This window comes from Haliotis rufescens, unplaced genomic scaffold, assembly GCF_023055435.1.
Source record: "Haliotis rufescens isolate VD_foot unplaced genomic scaffold, xgHalRufe1.0.p SCAF_6, whole genome shotgun sequence".
In the NCBI taxonomy this organism is placed as follows: Eukaryota; Metazoa; Mollusca; class Gastropoda; order Lepetellida; family Haliotidae; genus Haliotis; species Haliotis rufescens.
This window is the reverse complement of record NW_025964334.1, coordinates 42,696,679-42,718,479: the sequence shown is the minus strand read 5'-3', so window position 1 is coordinate 42,718,479 and position 21,801 is coordinate 42,696,679. Positions and strand designations below refer to the sequence as shown.

The following is a 21,801-nucleotide window of genomic DNA, read 5'->3' as shown; positions in this document are numbered from 1 at the left end:
CTGGCTCCGCTAGGGAAAACTGTGCGTCGGTAGTCCACGGGCCAGCGCCCGCCACCCCTCCGCTGGGAAGCGACCTCGAGCCGACGCCGAAGTCCAGTCTGAGATCGTCCCCGAGACCAAGTGGCCTGCATCGGCCAACGCCATATCACAAGCTCTCGAAGCACCGACAACGGGGAAGCCTAGGCCCGCAGCTCCTGTCGGAGCTGAGACTTTACCTCCTCCATCATCAACGCCATCTGTGACTTCAATAAGGCAGAGATGTCTGCCAAAGATGGTGCAGGAGAGGGTGCAGTGTTTATTACGGGGACCCTAGAGCCTTCTCCCCCGGTGAAGGAGCAGAGGAGACAGTCTCTGCTGCTTTTTCACCCTTTTTAGATTTTTTAGAGGGGGGGAGGGGGGGCGGTCTTATATCCACCCCCGCCTTCAAGAGACCCTTAAAGTGCATGAGGTATTACGCCTTTGCTTGAAAGAAATGTACCATACATACAGTTTGGTCAGCCATGGTTCTTGTCGAACGATAATCTTTGTACTTTGAAAAAAACAGGCACGTCTGTCTTAGTCAGATGACATAAGGAAAGTGATTTGGATAATCTTTGTACTTTTGTTTGTCTTGAAAAAAACAGGCACGTCTGTCTTAGTCAGAAGACATAAGGAAAGTGATTTGGGTGAGAGTTGCTTCCCCTGGCATGACGCGCTGTGGAGGGTGAGGCCCCGTAAGTGTGGTCGAATATCATACAAAAACAGTTTTTTGTGTGGTAACATTTTTTATTAAGGATACAACTATGGGTTACAACTATGTCATGTAGATTTTCTTGAGCAAGGAAAATGCAATAAGTACCCCAAGGAGGATTTAATCTATCAGAGAAAGGACCACCTATGGGGGAATTGCTAGACGTGACTGTCCAAAACTTCAGTGATTACACCTCTTATCACCTCTTCTGCCTTGGTATTTACCACGACGGGACTGATAAGAACTTTGAGGTTTGCCTCTGCCACACACTTTCCCATGAGGGGAATCCTGGTTTTCCTTGACAGATGCGTGTCTAGGCTTATAAATGCCTGACCTGCCAGCCCGCTGGGATAGACTATAAGAGACATGCTCTAGAGCCTCGAGTGTGGTGTCATCCCAAGCGTCATTGGGAACTTTGGCGTTGGTGCCTGCGATCTGTTCATTGAACTGGGAAGTAGATGACCAACATGACCAAGGTTGACATAGCAGCCTGCACTTTAACTCAAAGTCCAAGTTGGAAAGCGCTAAACAACCAAGTATGTGTTTGATTGTAAACTACACCAGACCGACTTTAAAATGATTTCTCATGTGGTCAACCTGACGCTGTTGGAAATTCACCATAGTTTGGAAATGATCTTATCAGAAAGGGTTACACTCGGATAGTCGCAATTTAAATAATTTCAAGAATAATTGTGACACACTCCCTCTAATCGCGATCGGCTTCTGCTCCGGTGAGTAGTGCCTCCTCTTTCAGAAGGCTTTGATGACCCGTCTGGAGATAAGGAGTAATGCGCCGATGTCCCTGCACGCACTGCCCAGCAATGTATGTGCTGTACCAGACACACTTAAGGAGTTTGGTAAACATTAGGAACTTGTGCTTTGGAACGGTGCTGATGCCTGAGCGTTCATCGACTACGCTGGATGAGCCGTTGGAACAGCACTAAGGTGACCATACTTTGTCTGCATAACAGGGTACGCTGTAAGCCTTGGGTATCATGTCATTGTAGAGGCGCTTAGGTGGTAGGCAGGCGTTGTGCATGCTGCAGGTCTCTTAAGAGCAGTTATGATACTCACAATAGCCTCTGGTATTGTTGCTTTCAGCGGAGGATGCACGTCTGCAGTCGCAATGACGGGAGCCATATTAGCCACCAAAAATAGCAGCTGCGTAGGAATGACAGAAGCATGTCCGTCGCTAACCTCTAGCAATTGTGACATCTTCCTCGCCACTCGATGGGATTGCTGCAAAATATGTTTGGGAGTAACCTGTCTACAGATTGCAAAACGCGCCACTGAGAGAGATACACAAACAATTACATTTAGAGTTTGGAGAGCAAATCTGTGTGCATGCCAATCAACGTGGATGAGCATCTTGGGACAACTTTATTACTTCACCCAAGACCATCACTGTGTGCTGTCTTTTTTTTTAAAACCTTATAAGCAGTGTATGCATATAGGTGTAATGCAGGATAAGTAAAAACAAAGTAACAGTATATATTAAACTAACTTAGCCAAAATTGTATAAAACAAGTATCTGTCACAAAGTGACAAAATGTCCCCCGCCTGTATATACAGCATAGTACCAAATATGAAGACAATCCAGCGATTAGTTCTTGAGATGTCGCGGCAACATCATTTTCCAACTCCAAAAGCAGATTTGCCTGCTGTGACCTTGAAAATGGGGTCAAGGTCACCAAAACGACTGGTGTCTGCGGGGTCTGTATATACACCATAATTCAAAATATGAAGACAATCCAGCGATTAGTTCTTGAGATATCCCGGCAACACCGTTTTCCAACTCCAAAAGCAGATTTGCCTGCTGTGACCTTGAAAATGGGGTCAAGGTCACCAAAACCGACTGCTGTCTGCGGAGTCTGTATATACACCATAGTTCCAAATATGAAGACAATCCAGTGTTTAGTTCTTGAGATATCGCGGCAACACTGTTTTCCAACTCCAAAAGCAGATTTGCCTGCTGTGACCTTGAAAATAAGGTCAAGGTCACCAAAAAGGACTGGTGTCTGCGGAGTCTGTATATACACCATAGTTCAAAATATGAAGACAATCCAGCGATTAGTTCTTGAGATATCCCGGCAACACCGTTTTCCAACTCCAAAAGCAGATTTGCCTGCTGTGACCTTGAAAATGGGGTCAAGGTCACCAAAACCGACTGGTGTCTGCGGAGTCTGTATATACACCATAGTTCCAAATATGAAGACAATCCAGTGTTTAGTTCTTGAGATATCGCGGCAACAAACAGGTGGGACGTACGGACGTGAATACTATATCCCCCGCTTCGCGCTTTCCCGAGGCGGGGGACAATTATGATGGGAACAAATAGGTGAGGGACACTTATGTAAGTTACCAGTAGGCATTGTGTGTTGTGACTTTAGTCTAAGGACACCTACGAGTGATCACAATGTCATTTGGCACACTCGTCCCATTCCGTAATCTACAAGATACCGAGTGGTGAGGAATGAGACGATATGGCTGAAAACGGCTCTTGACGTCAGACGTTGAACTCGCTGTTACACATGAATGACATGGAATTTAATCATTCGTCGGGTGATTATTGTGACAGTAAAGGGTAATAGGGAACACTGTAAGGAGAATATGGATACATGTAAGGAACGAGGGAAGCATAAGCATGGCTAGTGACGACACAAGGGTGAGTTTGCTTTTGAATCAGTAGCCTTCTGAATAAATGTGGCATGTGAAAGTGGTTTGTGTGAATGTACCAGGACAGTTTCCAGTAGCCATAATATTCAATACTAAATCATTTCATTCCTTTTTCCTGACATTTTTGTGTGAAGCATATTAGGAGCAGCTATAGAGTCAATAAAAGCCACTAAGTGGGTACTTAACCCTACTGATCAGAAGGGTGATTGATCGTAAAGGGATCCAAGGGCTAAGGATAGAGTTCGGGTAACGTACCATAACACTGGAGACATTTGGATGTGTTCAGCACCGATATAATATACCCAATGAACTGCTTTCCAGTGCATAATATTAAAATAATAATTAATTGAAAAAATGATACATGTATATTAGTTCCCATTTATCATCAGTTTAGCCACTTGAATTAAGAGAAAAACGAAATAAAAAATATATCTAAAATAAAAGTGCTTTCGTAAGTTATCGCTGGCTATAAAATGAGTCGCCTCAGGCTATATTTAATAAACAAGTAGTATAGGTAATAGGGGTTCTGGCTCACTTCCACTGGAACCGGATTTATATACCTATACTACAGGGGATATTTTTTATGTCAAAATGATTATGCGATTCAACGAGTCATGAGATTAAGTGAAATTGGCCACCACCTGGAGTCAATGATATAAATCTTTATATGTAATATGGGGTTCTGCCGCAACGACTGGAGCCGGATTTATATGCCTACCACAGGTGGCATTTTTTATGCAAAAACGATTATGCGATTCAACGAAAGTCGTATCAAAAGAAATATCAATATTAATTAATATTGAATAAAATTTACTATAGCCCACGGGGATATTGGAAAGGTGTAGGAGCAATAAAAACATTAGCCACCGCGGCTAAGGTATCTAAAGATGTGGCACAGGATTGGTTAAAGAAACAAGCGATGTGGCAAATATACTTACCAGCACCGCGTTATATACCGAGGAAGAAGTTTGATATATTTACAACGAATGAAGTTCATCAGGCTGACCTCTTGTTTCTTCCCCACGATAAGGTAAAACGCAAAACGTATAAATACGCTTTAACCGTAGTGGATGTGGCTAGTCGATACAAAGAGGCTGAGCCATTAACCTCGAAAGATTCAACGGAAGTAGCTAATGCACTGAGCTGCATATATAAACGCGGACCAATAAAATGGCCTAAGCTATTTCAAGTAGATCCCGGTCGCGAGTTTATGGGATCAATAACTAAACTGTTAACAAAGCACGATGACAAAATCAGGCGTGATGAAAGAGAGGCACACCGTAGTCAAGCTATCGTTGAAAGATTTAACAGGACATTAGCTGAACATTTGTTTGGCTATCAGTATGGGATCGAAATGAAATCCGAGCGATTGAGATCAACCGAATGGGTGACACGTTTATCAGCCGTTGTATCAGCGCTGAATAATGAAGTAACGAGATTAATAGGGAAGAAACCATCCGATGCGATTAAAATGAAATCCGTGACTTCTGAATCTTCAGCACCGAGGAGAGGCAAAGAACAAAAACTTCCGGATAGAGTAAGGGTAAGATATTTATACCAGCCCGGTGAACTCGAAGGAGGCCTACGTCGCGCAACCGATCCCATATGGTCTCTTTAAGACATATAACATTAGTCGATTGGTTATGAAAGAAGGAGAGCCTATTCTTTATTATCTTAAAGATGGACCGGGCAGGGCATTTGTACGAGAAGAGTTGCTCATGGTTCCCAACGATACAGTATTACCGCCCTAAATAACCATAAGCATAGGTAGTTACACCATCCTTATCAATCCATCTCTTTGTATCTAAGGGGGATAATGATGTCTTGTTCATTCTTAATCCATATATCCTATGATTGTATCTTCTTAAAGAGTTCATCTCGTGTTTGAACGTTCTACGGTTGAATAATGCTTCTTTATACTGTTCGTGTTTGATATGCTTTTTTACCACATACTTTTTAACACCCTTTTTCGCTTTTCTTATCTCTCCATTATCGGACTTCCTTATAGAATACATCTTAGGTCTTAATCCGACATACTCCGCTATAGGAGTCCAAACACATTCATCCTTCATCTTACCTAACACCTTTTTATTTACTGGGCTGTGCAGTGGATTATCTTTAGGGTAATCGCTCGTGTCGTACATATCTATTTTTTCTGCCATATCTTTATATACATCCTCGGTTTGTATTTCCATCAACAAAGAATCTGTGTCGGTATATAACACCTCGCATCTATCGCCGTATTGCTTCTTAAGTTCCTTGTAATAAAAGTCATACATTAAGTGTTTTGACAAGTCGAGAATACTCATACCGACGTACACCGGTCTGTTGAATTTTATATTACTCTTCTGCATATGCAACGCGGCTAAGTCGTTACCGAATATCTTGCTTCTGTTAAAAGCCCGACTGGCTATAAGTTTCCTGAGTCTTTCTTCCTCATTAGATCTGACTAATTTAACATCAACACACTTCCTTAGATTCTCCATAGTTTTACCAAATACTGAGTTATTCATGAGCTTATATAGATTCTTTTCGAAATCGCTGGTAGCTATCTTTCTTAAACGGTGTTCAACCTTATATAGGGCTCCATCCAAGGGCTTTGATCAAACTTTAGAACTCTGTGTATTTTCTTAAGTTTCATACCTAACGATAGATATAACTGGAGATTTCTGTAGTGAACTATATATTTTGTCTTATCCATCAAATTTGGTACGAGTTTTTCTACGTTAGCTAACCTTGTATAACCCATCAAGGAGTGTTGATATTCCGACATCCAATCTTTATTAACCATTAATCTTTCGGGAGCTAGCAGATAACTGTTATGGTCTTTATGTAACGAACTTGGATATTCCAAGTCAACTTCTAGTATGTACCCTTTATTCGCACTGATATTATGGATATCTATATCATCAACCCACTCAAAACCATCCGTGGGTAAAGGTTGACTCATAGCCCATCCATACAAATTGTTGGCGTCGAGATATAATATATGCGTGTCGGGTTTACTCGGATCGTATCCTTCAACTAATTTATTATTAGCCTTAGAATACCTTTTCGCTACCATCGATATACCCGCTCTTAATCCTTTCTCAATAAACAAGTGCATATCGTAATCTGTGAGTAGTTTTATTTTTACACCGGTCTTCTTTAACAATGCATCCCACGATAGTCCGGGACTGGAATAGTACCATGCTGGGTCCAAGCCGTATTGTTTTAAACATGTCTTTCTAAATATCTCGAATATATCGGCGAGTTACAGTACATCGTTTTTTAAGTACAGATCGTGATAATCGCCTAAATTCTTACAACCTAATTTATCCCACACCGTCAGAGCGTGTTCATAATTGGCATCTGTTATTTTAGATTCTGTTAAGTTACTATAGAATGATTCAAGGGGTGGTAATGTAGTTTCGTCGAATCTAGACCAATCATCCATATATTCGTAAGGATATACACCTTTTCTCAGCAACAAATGACGAGTTATCTTATCGGTATATTGATTTGTTATCGCAAAGTCATCGGGATTGTTCGCATCAGCTTAATTGTCCAGGGAAGATAACAGAAACTGTACGGAGTCTATGAATCTAAGCCCATTACTTTGCTTTATTCTAGCTTTCCCATCCTTGTCCGTATAATGTATAGTTTTAGTCAACGAGAACGATATGTATTTTTCCATATTATTAGGAATGCACGTTAAACCGCAGTCGGTCTTTGAGATAGCTAGCATGATGAGATGTGAATCGTATCCCCTAAGGTTATGAAACAAAACGGGGATGGGTATTGTTTGAGAATTCATTTTTAGTTTCAAGTTACACTCGTTATGCGCGGCTCCCCAATAATTACCCGTTACGTGGCAATGATCTCTTACGGAATCCCCATTCAGGGGTTTATTACAAACATGACAACTCGTTGACTTCTTATAGGCCCTCCAATTATCCCTCGTCATACACATGGGTTTCTTACGCGATAAAATTTCCCTGATTATTCTCTCTTCATTTTGTAGATATTCTAGGAACTTTCCCGCTGCATCGGGACCTCTGTAAATCACGGGCGTGTTTGTTTTCCCATCATACCTTACAACTATATATCCAAACCCACAAGGAATATGTTCTTGAGTTTTGTACGTAAAACTACTACCTTGATTATTGCGTTCAGTATTTTCTATAGGTTTGATAAGCGCTTCGAAGTCGGCGTAAATTACGTATGGTACTGGCATTTGATTACAATAATGTTCAAATTTTAATATATTTTTTCCCTCTTTAGGCATATCAATCCTGATAGCGGTCTGTCCAACACCTCTACAGTCTTCTTTATGCGCTTCTACTAGATCTTGTCTGCTGTACCCATGTAGGCATCTTTCACAGAAATATTTCTTTCCCTTATATTTAGTTTGATCGTATAATAGCCTGTTTAAACTCTTTATCCACGTATAATGATATTTTCCATCTTTTTCGATCAGAAATGAATTGATTCTGGGAATATGTTCTGGAGCGGAGCTTATCCTGTGTACAACAATTCCTTTAGAATGTCCGAAAACATTTATAGCTAAATTATTTTGCTTTTCCACCTTATCAATTTGTGATATTGGTGTAGGTTCGTCTATACCATCGAAGTTGAGTCCATCGTTTTGGGGATAGCTCGAAGGTCTATCCGGATTTTTGTCTACGGGGAACAATGCAGATGTTATCATCATTCTTAAACAGTCATCAGATTTATTTTTTACGTTAATTATGGCTTTTTTCTTCTTATAATACGGGGGTAAATCTATATATAAGATCCACCTTTGAAGGGCATATAATTTGCTATATCTAAGTATAAACTATCGATTTTATCCACACCCCAACCCGAACCTCTATTAGTCCAGCGTTCTAAAGTTTCCTGTATCCTCTGAATTGATGTATCTAATGATGCGTTTATAGTATCAGATTCGGTTATAACTTCTTGATTGCTCCGGAAATATGGTTCGGTATATTCGGTGCTATCATCTGCGCTACTTTTACTCAATAACATTTTAATCGTCAGCTGGTATTTTATACTATGTAAATCATCTAACTCCTCGTTAATTTTGCTGGATATGATGGGCTTAACATCATTAACATCCATGTTGGAATTAATATCCATATATTACCAATGATATTTACCAATGCCGGCGGATGTGGGTACAAATATTAATTCTTGTTGTTTTTTATCAACATCGTCAACTGATTTTTTTATCATTATCTAGTAAAGCGATCAATTCAGCTCTTCTCATTCGAGAATAACCTCTCAGCCCACTGTTTTTTGCTTGAGCTTTGAGTTCTCTGACAGTCTGGGGTTTGTTGTATTCCAAACCGAGTAAATCGATCAATTCAGCTTTTCTCATTCGAGAATATCCATGTAGACCACGTTGTTTTGCCATAACCTTCAACTCTCTGACAAAAACCATTGTGACCATGGTATATACAAAATGATTTATTTGTTTTAATGGTTATTTTTCATATATAAAAACGTATTCTCCCCAACCTATTCCTCTCATTGATGTAATCTTTCTTCCTAGCGTAAATAATATGCTTCCTGACCTTATCAGCACTGTGACTCTTACATAAACTGTAACTACATTTGACTCCAAAACCAACATACAACGTAATTTTTAAACCCCTTTCTTATGTTATAAGCGTGGGCGCCACAGTAAATACCAACGGATGTCTTCTGACATTGAATAGATTTCCCCATGAGTGTATATTTACATAGATTCATTGTTATACACATATCGTATCATTTGTCTAAAAGGTAAATCTCCACATCTCCACTGGTTATTTATTGATTAGCTGTCACTCTGACTAGGTGCGTAGTTATTGTGTAGCCTCAGCCAGTCAACGCTTTTTATTGATTAGCTGTCACTCTAGGTCATGGTTTATGCGTAGTTATTGTATAGCTGAAAGTTGCAACAACTGATAACCCAATTATCACGAATATGACCTCGTGGTTCTTTTGAGCCTCTGACGGTGTATAAAACTGACTCATTGTTGGTCGCGGCATTGGGTCAAGTTTCTTTCCATAAACGAGAAAGTATTCGTGCATGGCAGATTTGACATCCTTAAACGTTTGAATTGAATGTCCTTCCTTACGCAGTTCTTCATGAATAAAATCTAATCTCTCTAGAAAATAAAAAATTACTCCCCGAAAAAGCTAGAGCATTAACAATAGCTCTTCCGACCATCATCGCAATTGATGCCATTTTATATGAATATAAAATATTCAAATTTTTAATTACTTCATTATGTCTTCCGGGATAAGCCCTTGTTTGATGAGCATATCCTTTGTAGCCATAGCCAATCCTATATGAAGAACGGTCATACTGATATCATAACCATTAAAATCTAGCTTGGGAGGTGTGGTTTTAGTAATCATTTTAGCCATATGGGCATAGCCAATGGCCAAGCGGGTGACCACCGCTGAATGATACGTTGCGTTTACCAACATTTTACCGTCTGTAACTGGAGTAGTCATGCTTCTTATAGCATTATATGGGGGCTAACCTCTATTTGAACTTGTTGTTGTGGCATCGGGGGTGACGTTTTCTCTTCTCCGGTCTTATAAAACAACCATACAGCTGCTATAGCAGCAACTCCAACGCGTCCATGTTTTAATCGGATCAATATTTGAATTATTGTTTAGTTTCGCTTTGCGAGCGAGTCCTCCCATTCTTCTTGCAGAGATTTTTTTGGTGTTTTTCCTAGTAACTCTGGGTTGTTTTTGTGTTTGTGGTTGTGGTGCATTCACAATCTGTGGTTCCTCATTCACTATCTGTTGTGCAGTCGGGGTTATTATTTCCTTGTTCACAATCTGTGTCACCTGTTGAGTCTCCATTATTATTAAGTGGGCACTTATGTTTAAATTGACAATACCTAGCCGTTATTAAAGCTGTGGTGAGTGGAGCTAAGAACATTCCGTATCTATGATAAAACTCACAGCTCACTGAGCTTATAGCGTGTTCGATGAATGGGTCTTTCTCGAGAGATTCGCATAAATACATGCGATGTTCTGCCGGGATAGGGAGAAACGTACTAGCTACGACTGTGTATAGTTGTAATATAGCCGACACTATGGTTTTAGTCATGGTAGCTCCCAGTCTAGACTCGTAACGAGCGTACAGTTTTTTAATTTCTTCGTCGGTCATGTTATCAATTTTTTCGATGGTATAATTTTCCCAAAAATATTGGCAACATTTTCCACCGGCTACCAAAGCCGGGAGTCTTTCTCTATGTTTATCTAAAGATTAATCAGTCATAGGTTCTTCTGCATCAGATTCTTTGAGCATTTGTTCGATGAGTTCGTCGCATTCCACAATGTAATACCTAAGGAGATATTTAAGTCTAACATAATATAATATGGCATATCCAATACATCCCGTAATAATGAACTGTTGCGAAAGAATGAGGATTTCAAACCACATATGTCATATTAACCGCTAATGTTCAATTTATCGTATTTTTGCTATAATTTTGCTATATTTGCTAAAATTTTGCCACATTTTGCTATAATTTTGCCACATTTTGCTAAGCAATTGCATAAGCAGCTGGTTGATCGATTTTTAATACGAGTTTACAGTGCTTCGTAGCCGCTAACAGTTTTCTGAGCTTGGTATAAATAACGTCATTTTCGCGTAGACAATGCTCGAATGAATCTTGATCTTTGCAATGAAACAGGGCTACCCATTTGGTCTGCTCTCTGAGATCTTTCAGGACAGAATTGTATTTTTGAGTAAGTACCCAAACGCTATGCTGAGTATGCCAACCGGAGAATGCTAAATACAAAAGCATATCTTTCTTTTTTGTGAGTTCTTTACTCGCGCTGCAGTCGTCTATTACGAAAAGGGTTGATTCTCCTTTGTATTTTTCGTGACATACTCGTAAACAGTCTTGTAAACGATCGCCCGGATCGACTCTGTGTACCATGTCGTCATTCATTACCCAATCTCTCGATAGGTATGTTTTATTAACGCTTATAGTCGGGCACAGAATAATAATATGATCGAAAACGTCCCGATAATGACTTTGTAAAATATCTAGAATAAAAGCTGTTTTTCAACAACCCGTTTGCCCGCATGTGATAGCGCAGTGCGGTTCTTCAGGTAAAAGATTATTAATAGATTGCTTGCACGAATCGTCCATTCTGTATATTAAGATGCCCATCCATAATCACGTACAAATATATGTTTAATTTACCAGCTGATTCCTGGAGCTTCGTTATCCGTGTAGTGACACCCTCGCTGACATTTTCTATTCTCCTACCACTACCGTGTAGTTGGTCATCGTCCGTTGTTCACATGTCGAGCCATAGCGCGTACTTCGTGGTGAGGTATTCACCCATCGATACACCCCCGAGAGACAGATCTTTCACGACCGCGTTAACTTCTGGGCTTCGTTTTATAGAAGGAAGTTTTTTAATCTCATCCCACTGTTGATACGCTAGCATTCCTTGGCTATATAATCTTGGGATTGTAGAACTTCTCGGTATTTCTTTTAAATGCATCGGAGGGGTCCTCGAACAACATTAAAATACCCTTCAACGATCTAGTGGGGACGTTTAGATTGATATTCCAAGTCGTATCTTTTTTGTTCCTCGTGATCTTTCGATGTCGCAGCACGCGATCGTACAAAATGGCTAAACTTCATGTATACTGGTTACGAATTTGTCTGGCTAATTCGGGATCTGTTATCATATCATACTCCAGCGAGATATTGTCAATGGAATAGCTAGCATCTTCAGCAGCTCTGATTACTCTGCCGTAGTCATTAAAAGTGAGTTCGTATTCTAACCTATCGCCTAGGGATGCTTGATAAAAGGGCATGTGGGAATCTAATAATTCAAAGTCTAGGGGAATATAAAATCGATTACCTAATGCGTCGGCAACTGCCTGATCTTTTACGACAGTACCATCACCACTAAAAGCACCTACGTGCAGTCTCAAGGTGTTCCGATTACAAATACCTTGGTACTGTAAGTTTTCCTGCTCTTTATCCGTTCTCCACAGATCCATGTAACAATAGTATACATCGCTATCGTCGATACTCAAAACCTCACTACCGCTAATTTTAATCGTGATTTTCTTAATGATAGCACGACCTATGTTCTGAACGGGCTCCCTGTTAACGTCGGCAGAAGTCAAAATAATCGTACATGCTAGTTGGACAGTTCCCGGAACTAACATATCGTGTGCACCGAGATTAGGAAAGCGAACCAGAAGCGTTTGATTCTGATCGATGGTACTCGGGTTATTAGTTATAGTTACAGACTGACGAATTGCTTTGGCCCCTAATGGATCTCGAAGTCTACGTTGTGGGTTTAACTTGCGTCCGTATTGCGAAGACATTGTTATATTGAAATTATATAACCATATGTTTCATTTAAAAATGGATGATAATAATCTAGATAACATAACTGATACTAGTACAATCGAAGAGGGTACTGATGAAACCAGTTTTATGAATCTTAACGATGAACTTTTACAATCAATCGTCAATGATTATTACGATACCTTTAAAGATGTTAGTCCTATTGTTCGTGACTATTCAAAGTTTGAGATGGATAGTAAAGGAATATTGTGACTGCGTGGTGAACCTGATATTGATCTTATGCATTCTCGTACTCGTAAGCCCCTCGCTTTGTCTACGATAGTCAGTAAACACGACATCAGCACTGTTCGTGATAAATTAGGTTTTGTGGACTACTCACGAGGAGCAAAACTTTCCGAAAAGACTACTAAGGTTCTTCGAACTGTGCGTACTGAACCTCGGTAACATAGATAATTTGGAAGAAAGCTCGAAGGTGGCCTCGGACACTCGGAGAAATCTTGGATACCTATTACGATAATTCCACGTATTCGGAGTTCAGTATTAGGGAATTACGAGGTCTTGAAAAGGCAATGCGAACAATGCGGGGAGAACTCATCAATAATATAGCCAAGCTATCCGAAATCGACAAGCATATAGCTTATGAGAAAACAAAACTTGAATAGGTGGGCGATGAGTTCAGTAGACGCCGCGTAGCGGAAAGATTACGTAACTTAGAAGAGGAAAGATCGGCCCGCCTCGAAGCGGCTTCCAGTAATAGAAAGGCACTTCGTTCACAAATCAGTAGAATTCGAGAAACTATCGATCAAGTTCTCAACGATGACACTACACTGGCCAATAAAATTAAAACATTGTTCAGAGAACAGGGAATAACAATTGCCAGTATTTTAACCGCGTTGGGATTTATTATATTGACTTTGACTCTCGCGTTAACCGGTGGCAGTACAGGTGGTAGTGGCAGATCACCGCCTACTGATAGGGATGGTATAAAAGAGTGGATAAAAAAGCATTTAAAAGCATTAGGTTCAGCACTGGGAAAGCTCGCTGAGAAAGCCGCGGCTGCACTTCCCGGTATAATAGGGAGTATTGTTTCCTGGCTCTTGAATTTATTAGCTAAGACCACCACTTGGCTTAGTCAAAACTTGTGGGCATTGATCGTAGCAATTGCAGGGCTGTTGTACGTATCCGCTAAGAACTATTTAACCAAATCATGAGTAAACCAGCCGCGACTCCACCTAATACAAGCGCTGTTTTTTCATCGATATGTTGTTGATTTTTAGCCGCAATATGCGGTGGCACTTGTGGTTGTGTGTCAGTAGATGTTTTAGCGATAGTAGATAACTGTGGCTTGACTATTCCCGTTTCGCCAGTGTTTGTTTGCGTTATTAATTCTGCATTAATATCTGAATTTATACCTGGTTTTTGTTGATCGGTAGCAATAACAATTTTATTATTATAACCTATCACTTGACCGATCTTAAGTTCCATATTACTCGGAGACATGTACAATCCCGGGGCATAAACGTAGTCCACTTTGGATTGAGCGTACTGTAATACATCTTGATAACGCTTTATAGACGATGGTATGTCAACTGGTGAATTAATGGCGTCCTCCACGTTTGCGACAAACTGTTTTTGCACATCGAGCGTCGTCCCAGAACCGATAATGGACGTTCGTGTTTGCGATTGTGCACCGAGAATTGCCCATACATAAGTTCTTATTGATTCATTAACTCTTACAACTCCTGGGTGAGTAAAATTATTTTCTGTTTTATCATTAAGAAATTCATTCCAAGCGTTTGCGGTATCGTTCATTTGTATAAATTTTGTAACAATATAAGCCAAACCACCCTTAAAACTCATAAGTGAACCTCTCCAATCGTTTCTCGAAAGTTCCCAGCCATGATTAAGATTATGCATTCTTACAAAAAGATTGTTTTTCTGTAACAACTTAAATGGATCGAATGGTTGATGAGTTTTTTTAACTAAATCATCGCTGACTTCTTTAACAGTTCTTTGTTCGCTGTACGGAACACCTAGACCATGGTTTGCTCCTTTAATACGCCAATCTTTACTCTTAGAAATATTAAATTCCTGACAAATACGCTCATACGCGAACCTATTGTACGGATTATTTGATGCATTCCATGCTCGATCCTACGGTAATGGAGCACTAATTTCTTTAAGTATACGTCTAATCTGATAGTATACGTGAAATGATATAACAGACTTATTTAGTTCAAATCCTGGGGGATAAAGAGATACGCCACATTCCGTTGTGGCACACCATATGGCAAAGTTTAACTGATTCTGCCAAAATTGCATCGGATTGTGAAACCAATTGTGCACCATTTTATCGCTAGTTGCCGTGACTCTGTATTTTTCAAAGATATCAGGGAATTTAACGATAAAATCATAACCAGAGGCAGTTACTATAATCGTTTGATTAGTAATGTATCTCGATTCCATATTTAAGTTATGATATAGTATCATTGTATATTTAATATGTATGTTACACTCCCGGGAATAACATGAGGTGAGGTGAAATTGGGTTTAACGTCGCGTCCAAGATTATTGCACTTATATAGCGACGTGCATGCACGTGTATGTGTGTGTGTGGCTGCTTGTACTAGTCCGGACTGATGCCGATTTATAGTGCTAGCTCACTGAGATACCATGCCGCAGTTTAACATGAATACCTCACTCAGACACAGTATACTGACTCCGAGCCGACCAGTCCTTGTTTTAGCCCCTTAATGCCGAGCGCCAGACAGGGTAACAACAAGTACAATCTTTTAACGTCTTTTTGTATGACGCGGCCCGGGATCGAACCCTGGACCTTCCGCTCTCCGGGCGGACGCTCTACCACAAGACCACGGAGGCGGTCCCGGGAATAACAAATGGTCAGTCTATTCAACTGCTTCATACTATCGATAACTCGGATGGTCAACTCGAAGTCGCCCTATGCGATGTAACGTATTACCCGCGGTGGACCAATATAAATGCTGCAAGAGGAAATAATGAGATAGTAATAAATAGTAAAAAACACATTATACCTGATGGGTATAGACCGTATTACAGCGTATGCTCACTCAATGATGAAATTTTTAAGCCTAATGGAATTAGTCTCACACAAAATGAGTCGAATGGGATACTGATTATAAGCGCTGGAGAAAAGGATGTAAAGCTTTACGAGACCTTAGCAATTACACTTGGACTTGCAGATGGAGATATAACAGTACTCAAGACATCCGCACAAGGAGGGACATTACCCGATTTAGTTCCCTATAAAGAGTTGTGCATCCATCTTGATCAGATCGGTACGACAGATAATATTCAACTCGAAAGTCCTTCAACTCTACTCAGATCTATTACAGTCAAAGATGAAAAATATAATAGCGGTAGAACGGATTCTTTCTCAACATTACAATATAAAAAATTAAAGCGGGGTATTATTTCAGACCTCAAAATTTCTATATTAGATGTAAAACACCAACCTGTACATATAGGATACTTAAGTGTGACACCCCATATTATAAATAATGGTTGATTCATCAGGCCCAGGAACGCTCAGACAATGTAATACAATTGCGCTTTCCGATCTCGGAGACACAGAAGGATTTGGTTAACCCTGTACCGATGGTAAGTTATACGCTTTACACTTACACGATAATGTATACAAGCGGAAAGAAGTTACATTCACGGGTAATCTAGAAGATTTAAGCAATGTTGACGTTAGTAGACTGGATAAAAACACTTTGTACAATATTATTCTCAACGGTGATAATAAATGGACTATGGTCGAAGCAAACATCGATCGGCTACTGAATATCGTCATTACCCCACCTTATGTGATGACGGGTAGGGCACATAATTTAACTAAGATAATAAATAGTGGCATCGTACTCGCGGCTTATATCCCGTTAAAACGAAAAAGTGTGTTAGTCACCCCCCTACCAGAAGACCCAGGTCATATGTTAAATAGTCGTCCGGCCGTAAAAAGCTATTGAAACATTTATGCTCAGGGACAAAATTATCAAATGGAGAGAATTACCACAAGGTATATATTTTATTTGTGATGTCAAACCAACCAAATACGGTCATCAATTGTTTCTTTCCAATTATCAAGAAGAATATATAGTATGGTCTCCTAGTAAAATGAATGAAAAACTTAATAAAAATGTTGAATATCACTTCGTTAAAAATAATGGTATACGTATTAGTAAAAATAATAGAGAATATTTTCATTACAATTTAGTTTAATCGTCATTTTTGCATAAAAAATGCCACCTGTAGTAGGTATATAAATCTGGCCCCAGTCGTTGCGGCAGAACCCCTATTACATATAAAAATTTATATCATTGACTCCAGGTGGTGGTCAATTTCACTTAATCTCATGACTATCGTTGAATCGCATAATCATTTTGGCCTAAAAAATAAGATATTCTTGCCGTATAATAATAATTTGATAAGGTTGATGTATACTCTCAAAACATTTAAGCAAGACCAATTAAAGACTATTGTATGACCGTAATATACACTATGAGTCTATATCCGGCGCTCGATGAGGCATTTGAAAAGATGGATACTGTTGATGGATTTCGATTACATCAAATAAGCGACATAAAACATCGAAAAGAGAAGGAGAGGGAGTTGAGACTTGGATTGTATAAAAAGTATCGCAGAGCCGTGAATGCTCTGGAAGGAGTTGACACAGTTCTTGTAGCAGCTGGCATGGGACTCGGTGTAGCAGGTGTTGGTTTATTATCAACTATAATCGCCGCGCCTATCAAGCTCGGCATGGAAATAGCCGCTGGGGTCTCAGGACTGGCAGGAATAATGATAAAATTCATTTCTCATAAGTTGCAAAAGAAAGCATTAAAACACGATAGTATTCGGATACTCAACGAAGCAAAGTTGAACAGCGTTAGGGATCATATTTCAACAGCAATGGCTGATTGTAAGATATCCGAGGAGGAGTTTCGTTTAGTGTTGTCAGAACTCACCAAATACAACGTAATGAAGCAGGAAATTCAATCAAAATCACGTAAGACCAGTGGTATTAGCGAAGACGAGAAAAAAAGTTCATAGAACAGGGGAGGCAACAAGCGCGTCAATTATTCCGTGCCAAAACCAATGAACTGGTTGGAGATTAAAAATAGATTGCTTACTATCATTAGATCACATTTAGAAGAATGCTTACGTAAGTATATAATAATGGAGAATTACAAACCAACAAAGGAAGAACTCGAAAAAGCTATTGAAACATTTATGCTCAAGGACAAAATTATCAAATGGAGAGAATTACCACAGGGTATATATTTTATTTGTGATGTCAAACCAACCAAATACGGTCATCAATTGTTTCTTTCCAATTATCAAGAAGAATATATAGTATGGTCTCCTAGTAAAATGAATGAAAAACTTAATAAAAATGTTGAATATCACTTCGTTAAAAATAATGGTATACGTATTAGTAAAAATAATAGAGAATATTTTCATTACAATTTAGTTTAATCGTCATTTTTGCATAAAAAATGCCATCTGTAGTAGGTATATAAATCTGGCCCCAGTCGTTGCGGCAGAACCCCTATTACATATAAAAATTTATATCATTGACTCCAGGTGGTGGTCAATTTCACTTAATCTCATGACTATCGTTGAATCGCATAATCATTTTGGCATAAAAAATGCCACCTGTAGTAGCAGTTTAGGTATATAAATCCGGTTCCAGTGGAAGTGAGCCAGAACCCCTATTATCTATACTACTAAACAAATATTCAAAACTCTAAACATCGCTGAGTGTATTCATTGACATTGCGCATAGAGATGATAGATCACTGGGAGGAGCTTATGCACACTCAATGACCCTAATCGTCATAGGGCATTGTTTTGCCAAATACTACAAATATTACGAAATACTACAAATTACGTAATAGGGTATTGTCACATGTTTGAAAAGTTTGTAGTACTGTATTCTACAGGTAGGCCCAAAATCATTATATCCCATCTGTGGAAGACAGAAGACAGTGCTTTAGTGAGACTGGAAAGGCACACAAGTTATTTTATATAATTAAGAAAAACAATCTGTATCATATCAAATTCAACATATATATATATATATATATATATACAATGAATCTCACAGAAACATTCAAGGGTTGGGAATACCACAACGAATTTTGTCATCGTGCCCATGTTTACAACGATATATTTAACAGAATACGATTGTTGTCAACATCTTAATTTGATAAGATAAGTAACTTCCTATAAGCAACTTGTTTCCATCACACATTTATGCTAGAATAAGGCAACGGAAGTGAAAACTACATATTTCAACGAAGACGAACCTAGCTACAAGTTCCTCCTCATAGTTGCCCTCGACCGAATTTTTCCGCAACGAAAGGAATGCTTTCAACGATGTGACAGTCCACAGACGAAATTTCTCCAGCCTCATATAGCTCAAATCTGCCATGGTGTACAATCACGTAGTCGGTAAAGCTCTTAAATACGTCCAGTAGCGAAGTAAGAGACGACATAGTGACAACAGTGACAGGTGAGGTCCTTGTCGAAATCGGCGCGCGCATCATCGACGTTATTTATTTCCGGTAAGATGGCGGGGCAGAGGGCAATCGTGTATACATGCAAGACAGGGGGGGGGGGGGGGGGGGGGGCAGTTGCACCCCCTACATTTATTTAAAGAAAACAGTTTTATTTGAATCAAGTAGGGAACAAGTGATACTTGTACACATATTTGCGCACACACACACACACCCTCTAAAAAAAGGTTAACTTCGGCCTTGGTAGATCTATGCCATTATCCTTCAGGTAGTCTCAACTCCACAACGTGCCTTACCAAGCATCCAAATATAAACTTAAAAGAAGACAGCGGTCAAACCTCTTACCATCTGACAGTGTCTGAACTCGACAAGTCGGCGTCACTTCTTTTAGGCGCAGACATATTGAAAGCACAGCAACTGATGGTCTTCGCAAAGGGTGATTTCTCTCCTTTTGAAATGATATTCCCAGCGCGGTAGCGCAGAGCTCTGCGATCAGGCTATCGCTGTGCGGAGCTTGTGGTAAATTGTGACATGTAGAGACGGGGCCAAGCTAAAACGGCGCCCGACGGTGTTGCGGTAGAATGGTTCCCGGATCCTCCGCTTGGTGTCGATGCTCTTGCTCCGCTTTCCTAGATTCCAACATTCTCTCCTGATTGTGTGAAAGTGTAATTTGACTAATGTTGCACAATTATTAATGGAACACTAGCCTTACCATCAAATGTAAGGGAATACCAAAAAACAAACACCATTCTATTTGACGTCATGGCTGGTTTTAATAGGGGCACTGATCTAACGGAATTCCCCGGACTGGTTGTTGCCTTTGTTATTGTTTTTTCCCCGTGAGTACCCGGATGATACGCAACGCAACTGAGCGTGACCAGAGACTGGGCTACCGTCTGCAAGGACAGCTAAATAAACTTGGAGGCTGGAGGCTATATTTGTTTTACGCATTTTTGCATAAACACTGATTGGTTAACCGGGATCTATAAAGATTTCGACAAAGGGCGCGTGTTAATTAATTTCTTCAACCTAAACAAACAGACAAAAAGAACGGCGGAGCTCATCGGATGTCGTCATTTGGAAATACCCCAGATGGTTATAGTTTAATACTAAAAAAAAGTATCTATGCATGGAAAAGCATTTTCGGATTTCGGATTGCGTCGATAATACGATATCTACTCCCTTGTTGTCATCCACGTTTTCTCGTATAACCCCTACACTTGTGTATTTGTCGTCATTCACTTCATGCTCAGTTAATGAATTTATTACAGGTACAATTAATGGTAGCACCACTTAGATTACCTGACAAAGGTTCCCATTTGGCATTTATTGTGTCTGGGGTAATTATTCAATCTAAATCCAGGTTTGAAGTGAGGTGAAATGTGTGTTATGTAATATGCACGTGGTAGCCCAGCAAGAGATGAATGATCAGTTGATTTTATTTTTTTTGAATCAACGGAACGTTCCTAGTCATCAAAGGATTAACAGAAAATACGTTGATTGATTAATCACTATTATCTTGCACAGTGGATATGTAAAGAGTGAGTGTTTACATGTCTAGGTTTACTAAAACAAAGGGAATACACTCATACCATGGCGTGAAGTGCCGATGTAAAAACAACATACTGTGTTCAAAGGGTTAACTTATAATGCGTTGATTGATTGATCATTGTTATCTATCTATTGATTAAGACGATCAAAAGGGCCTACAAACATCACAACAGATTATTATGTAGGATTAGAAGCCAAACAACATAGAAATGTACTTTTCTCAACGTAACATTTTCAGTCTCTTGGTGATGACATTAAACATCAAAATGTTTGGAAATCGTTATCATAATAATACAGATGGAAATGTTTTTCAGTCACTTTGTAAAATAACTGAATATTTAGACGTTTAATAAATTTGTTACACATTTGACAGTAAAAAAATATACACACTATAAAAAAAGCAATGCTCAGGTGAAATATGTACTTTGTGTTGCAAGTCAAAATAGTGTAAACGAAAATCGCAAAATTATCAAGCAAGTGACTTATCAAAACTTCGTCACCATTACCGATGCTACCCACAAAGATACCTACATTTCCTTATTATCTCGAAAACTGTATTTCATTTTGTTCATCAATGTGACCATACGCCCTTAGTACTACCCATAAAAGCGACAAATGCGCTTACGAATGGCGCAGCAGAGGTCGCGAACTAGTCTAGATTTCTGCTATACATCCGGGTACTCACTGGGAAAAAACAATAACAAAGGCAACAACCAGTCCCGGGGAATTGCGTTAGATCAGTGCCCCTTTAAACATCAAAATGTTTGGAATTCGTTATCATAATAATACAGATGGAAATGTTTTTCAGTCACTTTGTAAAATAACTCAATATTTAGGCGTTTAATAAATTTGAAAATGTTACACATTTTGACAGTAAAAAAATATACACACTATATAAAAGCAGTGCTCAGGTGAAATATTTACTTTGTGTTGCAAGTCAAAATAGTGT

General features: G+C 39.4%; 1 protein-coding gene across 4 annotated transcripts in view; it reads right to left on the bottom strand.

The window, feature by feature from the left end:
• LOC124114626 (CWF19-like protein 1) overlaps positions 1-20,063 on the bottom strand; it is a 329,927-nt gene extending 309,864 nt beyond the window's left edge. For 3 of the 4 annotated variants that reach the window (XR_007218701.1, XM_048385573.1, XM_048385575.1), the window contains exon 1: positions 19,092-19,339. Coding sequence is in view for 3 of the 4 variants with exons in the window: in XM_048385573.1 (XP_048241530.1) it covers positions 19,092-19,216 (125 nt within the window). In the remaining variant the exon portion in view is untranslated. Of the gene's footprint in view, positions 1-19,091; positions 19,340-19,646 lie in introns of those variants that run through there. The other variant, XM_048385574.1, reaches the window with a different exon arrangement.
• Between the last annotated feature and the right edge of the window lie 1,738 nt (positions 20,064-21,801).